At 36.3% G+C, this 12604-nt stretch overlaps 1 protein-coding gene across 6 annotated transcripts in view; it reads left to right on the top strand.

Moving 5' to 3' along the window:
* The window catches only part of lrch4 (leucine-rich repeats and calponin homology (CH) domain containing 4), a 92530-nt gene that overhangs the window by 45888 nt on the left and 34038 nt on the right, over positions 1–12604 (top strand). For 3 of the 6 annotated variants that reach the window (XR_015496373.1, XM_087262034.1, XM_087262033.1), the window contains exons 4-9: positions 2991–3096; positions 5768–6014; positions 6121–6214; positions 6309–6417; positions 7549–7643; positions 11717–11775. Coding sequence is in view for 2 of the 6 variants with exons in the window: in XM_087262034.1 (XP_087118160.1) it covers positions 2991–3096; positions 5768–6014; positions 6121–6214; positions 6309–6417; positions 7549–7643; positions 11717–11775 (710 nt within the window). In the remaining 4 variants the exon portion in view is untranslated. The other 3 variants (XR_015496375.1, XR_015496374.1, XR_015496376.1) reach the window with 3 other exon arrangements.

The following is a 12604-nucleotide window of genomic DNA, read 5'->3' as shown; positions in this document are numbered from 1 at the left end:
AAACATTACAAAAATCAGATGCTTTGTTTCCAGTGAAGACTTAGAGAAACTTGTTCATGGTTTTATCAGCAGTAGGGTGGATTACTGTAACTGCCTCCCCTAGCCTTCCCTAAAAGACAGTCAGACTGTTAGAGCTCATCCAGAACGCTGCGGCCAGGATTCTGACCAGAATCAGGAAATCAGAGCACATCATGCCTATCCACAGGTCTTTATACTGTCTCCCAGTTACATTTAGAATAGATTTTAAAGTAATATTACTTGTCTATTAATCACTAAATGGCCTAGGACCTCAGTACATTACATAAATGCTCACTAAATACAAATCCAACAGATCACTCAGATCTTTAGGATCATATAAGCTAGAAGTTCCAAGAGTTCAGTCAAAGCAGGGTGAATCGGGTTACAGCTACTGTGCCCCTCACTGCTGGAATCAGCTTCCAGAAAGGATAAGATGTGCTCCGACATTAGGCACATTCAAATCAAGACTGAAAACACATCTGTTTAGCTGAGCCTTTACTGAATAAGCACTGTGCTATGTCCGACAGATCGCTCTAATATGTTTTTTTCTTCTAATATGTTTTTTTTTAATCATTTTTATTATTTGTTTTTATTTTCCTGTTTGTTTATTCCTGTTTATGTAAAGCACTTTAAATTGCCACTGTGTATGAAATTTGCTATATAAATAAACTTGCCTTGCCTAAAGGTTTTTAAAAACCTCCTATACACATTTTGGGTCAGTAGGAAACATTTATATCTCTTTGGCATTTGGATGCATTTATTTGATCAAAAATACAGTAAAATGCTTTATTGTGAAATGTTATCTAAACTTAAATAGCTCTTCTATTTTAATATATTATATGTAATAAAATATGTAAATTGTTCCTTTGATTGCAGTGCATAAATCCAGCATCTTTAGTATAGTCAAAGTCCCTTTAAGCTAAGTCATTTCGCTCGGTAGCCATCTTTGAAACTCCTCTCTGGCATTATGCTCGGGCATTCTGTCTGAATGGGAAACATCAAATTCTCCACAACCGCTAGCCAAGCTTATGATTACATTACATATTTGGAATCACCAATAGAATTAAACAAGCAAATTTAATTCTTATTTTAAAATTTTATTTAATTTTTAATCCAAGCAAAATTTGTCCAGACACCAACCTTATTTATGGCCGCCCTACACATCATCCTCTGAATAATGCTTTGTCAGCTGCTCTTCTTAAGTAGTTCACAACTTGGTCTTGAAGGCGAATCTCCTCCAGAAATGACAGCGACTCTTTGTTTTCTTGTTTGTGGGCATTTGAGTAGTTGCTGTCATATGACATGCCTTTAACAGGACAGACTGTAACCTCATGTTTGTTTCATACAGATTACAAAACCAAAAAAAACTTTTGTTTTCAAGTGTACTTGGTTAGTTTTAAAAGCACAGATTTCAAGCTTCATGTGGATATATTTCTTATGTCTGTGAAGCAAGTATTTGCTGAAATTCTAGTGCGTTTTTTAACCAGATAAACATAAAAGTCATAAAGCACAAAGTCGTTAAACAAAGTCATTAAAGCACACATCTGGGGCCTCATGTACAAAGACTTGCGTTAAAATCATACATTGCGTACGCACAAAGCTGTAAATGTGCATCCCATGCATATTCTCTACGTACATCGAATTAACGTGAAACTGAGTTAACGTGTATGAGTGCAAAACCCCTCCCTGCCTCCTCCCCCGTATGAATATGCTAATGACTCCAAAAACCAAATGAAAAAGCAAGAGCAAAAGCAAGCAAAAAGAGAAACTTTAAACAGTATGAGAATTGGAGGTGCTCCTATCGGAGGTAGACCAGAGAAAAATGGTGTTATTTGCAAGTTTGTCGTTGGAATGAGCTAGTTGAGTGATTTCCGCCCATTTGATCGGCAGAGACAACAAAGCTAGAGAGGGATGACATCAGCAGCGTGAGTGGCGTAGCTCGTAAAACGCATGGCAACATGTTTTGACACTGTCATTCATGAACCCGGTTCGAATCCAGCATCTGATGAACTCGTTGTTTTTTTCCCTACTACATATTTTGCCTACTCTTCATCACGAGGAACACAAGTAGGAATCATTAATAAGTGTGTGAACTATGTTAAGTGCATTTGAGCATCACATATTATTGGCACATTTATTGAATGGAAATGTTTCTGATTCACTTATGCAAATTCGTCTTCAGATGGTGTCTATAGCAATGTGCGTGGAGATGATTGCTCCGATTACATTGGGAAAACCGGTGATCGCTGCAAGTTGCACTTTAATGTTTGGCTGGTCAACTGTATGCTATAGAAACCATATTTATCTGCTAGACATGCGGATGATCTAGTCCCATACAGCTGCCATTGCACGGCTCAAAGATACTTTGTAGTGTGCAATTTAACACAATTGCCTCTAGGAGTCGCCAATGGAAATAAAACAAACACACACACAAGAAATGCATGTACGCCAAACATGAAGTTGGCGTGCAACAACGAACATTCTCACATTCATTTCATCGTTAGTAAATCCAAACGAGAGCGTGAAACCTGCTGTACGCAAAGTTTTTGTGCGTACGCAGCTTTGATACCTGGGGCCCCAGGTCCGAGCTTCTCCCCTGGAGAAATGCGAGTCTATAGCGATCAATGATTGGCTCCTATATTAGTAGGCGGGGCTTCATTCACAATATTGACCGTTACGCTTTCCACCATTCAAAACTATACAAGTGACAAGTCTTGTGTATTCTAATCTACAGTCTTGTGATCCTGTCATCCTCCAGACATTCTGACATTATAATTTGACACTTGAATGTTTGTGTGAACTATGATGCGTTTTATTGGCTATTCTTTAAATTTCATCATTAGAAAATTCTTTAAAACTGCAGCATTTTAATTCTTCAAGAGAAAAACACTGAAATATTGATACTATAAATGTCTTCACAGTCACAAACACATTGCAAAAAAAACAAAACTAAATAACTGTTTCTCCTTCAGGATGTGAGCTGTAATGAGCTGCCGTCACTTCCCGTTGAGCTCGGCCAGTTAGAAGGTTTAAGAGACTTAAATCTGAGAAGAAACCAGCTCACAACTTTACCAGAAGGTCAGTATCAGAAACTCGTGCTCACAAATGGCTGTTCTGTTAATATTAGGAAATATTACATCATTAACAGGATTAAAGGAATGATGTATTCACTTTATTACAGAAATCAATATGTTGTTTGAAATGTCAAACACTTCAATCCCCTAGGCCAGTATAGTGACCTTAGTAAATTACCAACCAATCCCAACAATGCACTATAGTTTACACAAAGAACTAGTGTGGGTACATTAGAGTTGAAGGCCTTTAATAACAAAATTACATTTCTGTTTCAGATTAATAGAATTGCCGCCAAAAATGAATGGACATTTTATCCACTCTTAAAGTAATAGTTCACCCAAAAATGCTAGTTTACTCACTATTAGAGTCTCTTGTGACGTTTCAAACTTTTATGACGAAAGCTAAAAGCTGTAACCTTCAACATTCATAGTATGCGTAAGGACAAAAACCATGGCAGTCAATGGCTACAGGTTTCCAGATTTATTCAAATATCTTCTTCTATGCTCAAAAGAAGAAAGCAAGTCAAACAGAATCTTTATCTGTGGGTGAAATATCCCTTTAAAATATGCTGCTTCCATAAAAATAGATTACCCTAGTGTCAATGCTAGGTATTGAAAAAACACAATTTGATTGTTTCACTACATTATAAAACAACTGTAAACAATATTGTGAGGCATTTTGGTTGTTTATAATAAATGTGATGAATTCATTTAGTGATTACTCCTGATGAATCCTGTGGGAACATACTGTACATACATGTGCTCAATTTTCATCAGAAAAAAATGCTTATCTGTAATTAATGACATCCATGGATTTATTGTTTACTGTCCAATATGTTTTGGGCTCTATATTTGGATACACTCATGCAAATAACACATCTAATAACAATAACACATCTTTTTAAAACTCATTTTCTGTCATCTTTTTCATTGTGAAGCTAGACTTGTTTATAATGTTTAAGAGGACACTTCATGTTCATTAATATTATCAATTGTAATTGAATGATGACATGAGCTGTGTCAGTGAGCTGTATTATTTTCGTTAGCATATGAATTGAAATGGATAGTAAATTGCAGAAGAGAAAATTGACCTTAATACTTACAGTATTGTCTTTTGTAGCTTTGTTTAAATCATTACATGATTAACCTTTTGTAGGACACTCTTTCAAATACTCATTGAAAAAACATTGTGTTACTTTTACGCCTTAAAAATTACTGTGTCTTGTTAGTCTTGTGTTGCAGGGGTACATTTATGTAAATAAACAAAAATGCATTGTATTAAAAAAAATAGATTTTTTTTGTAAACCACAACTAATTTTTAAGTAAAGATCATGTTCATTGAAGACACTTTGTATATGTCTTACTGCAAATATTTTAAAACAATTTATTGAATTAAATTAACTAAATTAATTTAATTTCAGGTTTTTAAATAGCTTTATCATGGCCAAATGGTTTCCTTTGCTTAAAACCATCCACCATCAATGGAAAACATATTTATTGAGCTGTCATATGCTGTTTGCATTATCTCAGTTTCCCAAAAATTGACAATTATGACTGGTTTTATGGTCTACCATCACATTTTAATCAATATCAGTGAAGTTAGCATATATGTGGCCAGAAAAGTGGGTAGTAGGTAGTGCTGTCGCCTCACAGCAAGAAGGTCGCTGGTTCGAAACTCGGCTCAGTTGGCGTTTCTGTGTGGAGTTTGCATGTTCTCCCTGCCTTCACGTGGGTTTCCTCCGGGTGCTTCGGTATTCCCCACTATCCAAAGACATGCGGTACAGGTGAATTGGGTAGGCTAAATTGTCCGTAGTGTATGAGTGTGTGTGTAAATGTGTGTGTGGATGTTTCCCAGAGATGGGTTGTGGCTGGAAGGGCATCCGCTGCGTAAAAACTTGCTGGATAAGTTGGCGGTTCATTCCGCTGTGGCGACCCCGGATTAATAAAGGGACCAAGCCGACAAGAAAATGAATGAATAAATTATTATTATTATTATTATTATTATTATTATTATTATTATTATTATTATTATTATTATTCTCACTCTTCACACGATAAAGGTTTTTATACTTTAATAATTTGTTCCTTATATTTATATAGCGCTTTCTAGACACTCAAAGCACTTTACACATTTACACATTACAGTGTATAGATTGGTGGAGAGGAGACAGAGTGAAAAAGCCAATTATGATATGTGGATGGTTAGGAGGCCATGATGAGCAAAGGCCAGTATCCACAGAGAGTCAGGATCTTGGTTTAACGTCTCATCTGAAAGACAGTGCTCACTAAGCAGTTAAGAGTCCTTTTCCTTATACTGGGGTGTTAAGACCCACACAGATCGCAGGCTGAGCGCCCCCTGCTGGTCTCACTAACACCACTTCCGGCAGCAACCTAGCTTTCCAATGTGGTCTCCCCTCCAGGTACTGACTAGGTGCAGCCCTGCTTAGCTTCAGTGAGTGACCATGTGAGAGTTGCAGAGAGCTAGCTGCCGTAACTTTACTCTAACTTTAATTACCTGAGCTGAGCTCTTTTGTGTACAGAAGATTTTTAATTCTCCTCGTATTATGCATTGCGTTAAATCCTTGTTTATTTATTACTGTGAAGCTGCTTCGAAATTATCTGTTTTGTATAAAGTGCTTAATAAATGAATCTGACAGACTCTTCTCTTTTTTTAGAGTTGTCAGAGTTGCCCCTCGTCCGTTTGGATGTGTCGTGCAACCGCATATCCCACGTGCCTGTGTGCTACCGCCATCTGCGGCACCTCCAAAGCATCATCCTGGACAATAACCCTCTGCAGATGCCCCCCGCTCAGATCTGCTCCAAAGGGAAGTTTCACATCTTTAAATACCTGAACATGGAGGCCTGCAAAATAACTCAGGACCAGTACGAGAAAGCTCTGCGGCCCACTGGCTTCAGCAGCTGGTGAGAGATCATCTAGAGTGTTGACAAGCTTTAATCACTCGTTTGAGTTGAAAATCTTCTCATGCTTCTGTTTGTGTGTGTGTATGTGTGTGTGTGATCTCTGCAGTCTGGATCAGGACCTGTTCCCTGTTCAGTTTGGTGGCCTGGATTCTGGCTTTAATAGTGTAGACAGCGGGAGCAAGAGATGGTCAGGAAATGAGGTATATAAAGAGCAGTGAACTGAAGCCAGAATGCCTCCATTTTTCTTATTGATTGTAATTTTTTTGACGATTCATCTGTGTTGTTTCACTCTAGTCTGCTGATGATTTCTCTGAACGCTCGCTGCGATTGACAGATGTTTCCCGTGAGCATACACATTTTCAGGAGGAAGAGGAGAGAGAGACGTTACTAGATACACCAAAAGGTAATGATATCGAACTTCAGTGGTTTTCAACCAGGGTTCTGGCGTCTATTAGAGGGCTTCAACAAACTTTCACAGGCAGTCTTAACATGTCTTAGCATTTAAAATAGGACAAAAGTAAGTTAAAACAGTAAATAAGTAAAATATCTTTGATTTTTGTTTTCATAGAACCATGATTTTAAAAACTCTGATGTACTGCTGACTGATTTAAAGAAATCTCATAATTTCACCATATCTATTGTTCAGTTTTTTATTTTGTTTGTTTGTTTATTTTATCCCATTAGTACTGTCTCTTTAAAAACATACTATTGTTGGAGTAATTATAAAATAATTGTTCAATAATCAAAACTGAGGCAAAGTGTTTATTTATTCAAGGTTTTGATTTTAGGTCATATCACCTAGCCCTACTTGGACGTATAAGGAAAATGTAACTTTTAAAGTAATTACATTGAAAATAAAACAGTTGTTCAATAAATTAAATCCTAGGTTAGTTTAATAAATATTTATTTCTATAGAGCTTTTCTGTGTAGATTGCTTAACATAGATGATGCTCTAGTTAATTAACTGCAGTTAAAGGTAATGTAATATCAGTAACCTGTACAGCCTCTTTAACCTTTGTGTATTACTCCGGCCACATACAGCCAGCAAAAAGCAGACTTTACAGATCTTAAGTTTAAAAGATGCTTGCTCTGCTGTTTAACTGTCAGCTTATGATTTGAATCCAACGTGGAAGAAAGTAGTTCCTCATTAAAAAGGGTTTTTGAGACTTTCCATGTTTGATTTTGTTTTTATATACACAATTATGCTGTCAAACTGTTGTATAAAAGCAATATCACACTCGCAGCAGTGCAATATGGCTGTATATCGGCACTGGTGGGAGCTCTAAGGCACTCAGCCTGCGGCCTTGTGCCAATGCACGCCTCCCACCAGTGCCGATATACAGCCATATTGCACTGCTATATATATATAAACAATCATACAATTACATTCATACTGCACACCTTAGTTTCAAACAGCATGTAAACAGTATCCATATCTAGTACTATTACAATCTATGATTCTCTGAAGCTATAGAAATTACAAATGTAAAACGGGAAATACATTAGGACCATTGTCTCTTGGTTCTCTCTGTAGTGAATGGAGAAGTGGAGCAAGTGGACTTCATAGACAACAGTCTAGTGGAGGAAGAAGAAGAGAGGTGTGGTCCTGCGCTTATAGAGCCCCCCCAGGTTAGGAGGACTTTCTGCTCTCACAATGTGGAATAAATGCTTTTGTTTTTACAGGATGCCAGGATGTGGTGGTTGAAATGCCAGTGATCTCAGTTGCTGTAGATACAGTTGAAGTCAGAATTATTAACCCCCTCCTGAATTTTGTTTTTCTTTTTAAAATATTTCCCAAACTATGTTTAACAGAGCAAGGAAAATTTTACAGTATGTCTGATAATATTTTTTCTTCTGGAAAAAAGTCTTATTTGTTTTATTTCAGCTAGAATAAAGGCTGTTTTTTAATTTTTTAAACACCATTTTAAGGTCAAAATTATTAGCCCCTTTAAGCTATTTTGTTTCTCAATAGTCTACAAACCATAGTTTAACAAAAACTTGCCTAATTACCCTAACATGCCTAGTTAACCTAATTAACCCAGTTAAGCCTTTAAATTTCACTTTAAGCTGTATAGAAGTGTCTTGAAATATATCTAGTAAAATATTATTTACTGTCATCAAGACAAAGATAAAATAAATCAGTTATTAGAAATGAGTTATTAAAACTATTATGTTTAGAAATGTGTTGAAGAAATCTTCTCTCCGTTAAACAGAAATTGGGAAAAAATAAACAGGGTGGGGGAAAGATTTCATGGGGGCTAATAACTCTGACTTCAACTGTATATGCTCTTAAATATTAGCAGCAAAACATACAGGCACTTGCAACATTCATATGCAACCTAATGGTTAATGTGATTTCACTTCATCAAAGCGAATGAACAGCAATGAGCGCATGCTGATAGTGTGAAGAATGATTGGTGGAGGAGACTTTAAACTATAAAAAGTAGTTTGATTAGTGGTGAACAAAGTGCACAAATCAACACAGATGCTGAAGTACAGTTGTTTTACTCCAGTAGTAATTTAGTAATTTATTTTAATCAGAATTGTAAATTAAGTGAGTCGTTAACTTAACATACAGACCACTCTGGAAAAGTACCAGCAATTTTCCAAAAAAGGGGATCATGTGTGACTAGGCCCTTTTTAAAAATACCGGTAAATTCGTTCGGGTAATTTTCCGGAAAGAGCAGTTGTAACATTAATGAAGATACAAAATGCTGTGCTGTGTGAATGCAGAAGGAAGATTGCTTGAAAGAGTGCATTCTAAACATCTACTCCAGCCAATCAAAACCTTTAAACGGATTCACATCTGCATTGTTTATGAAAATAAAAGCCTTTGAATACTTTTCCAGATACGATTATCTGCTAGATGTGTTCCTTCTTAACCAGTTAAGCTCTGGGGCTATTTGGGGTAATTCCGTCTGAATTTGGCCTTCTGATTTAAAAAGCTTCCCATACTCAAATGCAGAGGTGTAAATACAAAAGTTTGGTATCATTTGAAAGGAAACTCATCATGAAATACAGATGAAATTGAAAACAATTGTTGTACATATTGTCTGTGTTATAATAAACACACAAAAAAGATGCTTTTTTTTTTTTTAATAAACTGAAGTTTGGTAATGTGCAATTCAGGCCTTGAGTGTTCCAGCACCCTGGAAACAAGTTTATTGAACTGCTGAAAGTTATAAATATTATTATATATGTTGTCTGTCCAATTTTGAACCACCTCAACACAAACCGCTTTTAGTTTTTTTGTTCTAAAGCCTGATTTAGAAAGTGTATAACTCAAGCCCTGTATGCTCCATCAAACTGCAGATAGTTTTGTTTGTTACCAGCATTTGTCAGGAGACACTAGAAAAAAGAATTTTGTTTTTATCATGTAGTTTGCAATAATTATTTTAGTTCAACCGAAAGGTGGGAAATCACAACTTTTTTGCGTCTGATCTGTGACTTTTACGCACTCTGTTTTGGACACCTCTCTTCCTGTTCGTCATGCAATATGTCAGTCACTGTTTGGCTGATCAAGGCTCACGATACATCAGCATAAAGCCGAGAATCTCACCTTTCCAATGATATGTAATTCATCTGAATAGGTCGAAGATATTATACATCGAGATATTATACATCGAGTGTAAATTTAGTGTAAATAACTTTGTTACAGAACAACAAATATCAAAGTCATGTGTATCAGTTGAAAATAGACATTCTAAGCTTTCACCCAGTAGGTCATATGGTGTTATTGATGAAGACAGACCTCTTAAATCTATAGTTATGTTCCCGATGACCTTCAAGCTCTGCTTCAGTTGCTTGACGCTTGCTCTGGTGAGCGCTGGCACACACACATATTATGTATATTAAATTCCTTCATATGTTTTCATCGAAGTTGTTCACACTTATCACACTTGTTCACACTTAGTTGTTGTACTTATCCATCCACAGAATATGTTTTGCAGTCAAATGTGTAGTCGTTTAGCTGCAGTTCACACTTTTGCCTTTCAATGTCTCTAGGACAAAGCAGTTGTATAAATGCTAAAACTTTTGGGCCCTTTCATACACCCGGCGGGATGTGGCGCAAGGCGCAAAGCAGAAGTTGTTTGCTAGTTTCACCTTGGCGCAAGAGTCGTTTTGAGGCATTGTGCCTCGCTGTTTAAGTAGAAAATGCATTTGCGCTCATTTGTGCGCCCATAGGCGTTCTGGTCTAAAAAGGAAGGCGTTCTGAGGCACACTGCTGGCGTGTTGCTATTTTGAGAAACTATAAAGATTTTTCAATAGACCAAAACAAACCCAGTCTAAACTCCAGCGCAGAGTTGCGCCTCGCTTACACAGTGCTTAATACACACAAGATGTAGAGCAATACGCAAATATCTTTACATATGAAAAAAATTTAAATATTAAGGATATATAGGATATAATAAGAATAGATATAGGATATAAATATAAAGAATTAAAATATTACAAAACATATTATTTTCTAGCCTACATAAATATGAAAATCAACTGCTTTTATGTCTTCATCTCGGGAGGCATTTTCAGTTCATTCATAACAATTTGCTTTTGTAAAATGTTATTATTATTACCAGTATTATTTATTATATCCATATTTATATTTGTTTTATTAAAAACGAGCTTAGATTTGCCCTCCTGCAGGTTTTAGATCATATGGGGCTAAGCATGTGTATTTGGACATAACTCAGGTTTTTGACCACACTTTTGCTGGAAATTAGAACTGAATTTAGAAATAGTTTTGAAACAAATATTTTCGCTTAACAAACAAAATTAATTATTTATAGGCTAATTGATGTCTGTGCGTAAAGGTTTCCCTATCCACGAGAGCGAAAGTGAAAGTAGATCATTTATCTCTCATTCTCATGCTGTAGATGCTCTGTTTAACTGTTTTCTTGCTAGTGAAGCGCTCAGCTTTTCCACTTACAAAGTTCGTCATGTAAATAGCAAATGCGTTATGGAGACTCTTAAAGGGAATAGGAGATGAGACTCTGATTGGTTTATTCTCAAAAAACACCTATAACTCATTAAGAGAATAAGCTCAATCCTTTTAGACCATGCGCCCAAAAAGTGGATTTTTACGTCCTTGTATTAGCAAAAGTGGATTTTGACACGCCCTTAATGCTTTTGCGCCCTGCACTTTGGACTTTGTGCATGGATCGTCAAAATAGAGCTCTAGGTGTGAAAGCATCCTAATTTTAGACAAGATGTCATTAAAAATGTTTCCAAAAATATTATTATTTCATGATTCCTTAAAAAAAATTCAAAAGAATAGCATTTTTATATATAATTATTTTTTTGTAGCAATATAATTTTTCGTTAGTGTCATTTGTGAACAGTTTTTTTTATTGAATGTATCTTTAAATACTTATTAATTTAGAAGTATTCATCTTGCAAATTCATTCATTATTTTCTTTTTGGGTTAGTCCCTTTATTAATCTGGGGTCGTCACAGCAGAATGAACCACCAACTTATCCATATGTTTTACACAGCGGATAACCTTCTAGTTGTTTCCCATCACTGGGAAACATCTATACACACTCACATTCACACTCATACACTACGAATTTTAGCTTACCCAATTCCCTCATAGCGCATGTGTTTGGACTTGTGGGGTAAACCGGAGCACCCGGAGAAAACCCACGCCAACACTGGCATCTTGCAAACATTAAGGCAATTTATTTTACTTCTCTCCCTGCCAGGAAAAGAGTGAAAGTTTGGTCAGCACACCATCCCAGAGCCCCGAATCTACAGGCAGCAGGTGAGCACTGACATGACCTTTTCCACCCTTTACAAACACACAACACACACATGACACTGAGTAATAGTTCACCCAAAACTGTCATTTACATTTTGCAAACCTAAAAAAACTCAATAATGTTTGGAACCACTTGTGAGTAAACAATAAGTAATTTTTTTTTTTTTTTTGTGTGAACTCCCTCTTTAATAACACCTGTTAATATACTTAAAGTGGCGGATATCCGAACAGAAGAATTGTAATTGTATCGTTTACCTAAACCTGTAAGCATTCAGGTAGAAGTCATGTAAAACAGTCATATAAATGCATGTTAGAGTAACTGACCAGCCTATTAGATTAAACATTTGAATTTACGAACACAAGAAACTCTTATTTATGTGCACAAATGCAGTATGTGGTTAGTTCCTTGTGTTAGACGTGCTTGTTCTACAGAAGTTGCTCATTCTTTCAGCTTGATCTTGATCTGATATTTTAAGAATCTGCGAGACAGATGGCACACTTTCATTCCAAGTCTCCAATATTTTTTTTGTCATATTCTTTTTGTCATGTAGACATGGCACATTCAAACTAGACAATACAGGAAACACTGACATAACAAAGAGTGGCCAACATTTGAATGCATTTGAATACAGCTGGGAAAGATCAGTTCTCATTCTGGATGGGCATGATAAATAAAGGAGAGGGAGGCATTGTACTGTCTCATGGCAGCAGGCCGGAACATTTCCAGTAGGTCTTCTGGAAGACTGGATTTAGCCAGCAAAAAAGACAGAGAGGCTCGCCAAGACAGAGAAGATATGCAGTGTTGTTCATTGTAATGACTAAAATACACAGG

This window comes from Danio rerio, chromosome 7 (assembly GCF_052040795.2).
Source record: "Danio rerio strain M-AB ecotype USA chromosome 7, GRCz13ab, whole genome shotgun sequence".
Classification (NCBI taxonomy): Eukaryota; Metazoa; Chordata; class Actinopteri; order Cypriniformes; family Danionidae; genus Danio; species Danio rerio.
The sequence above is the reverse complement of the archived record's forward strand: the minus strand, read 5'-3'. Positions and strand labels throughout refer to the sequence as shown.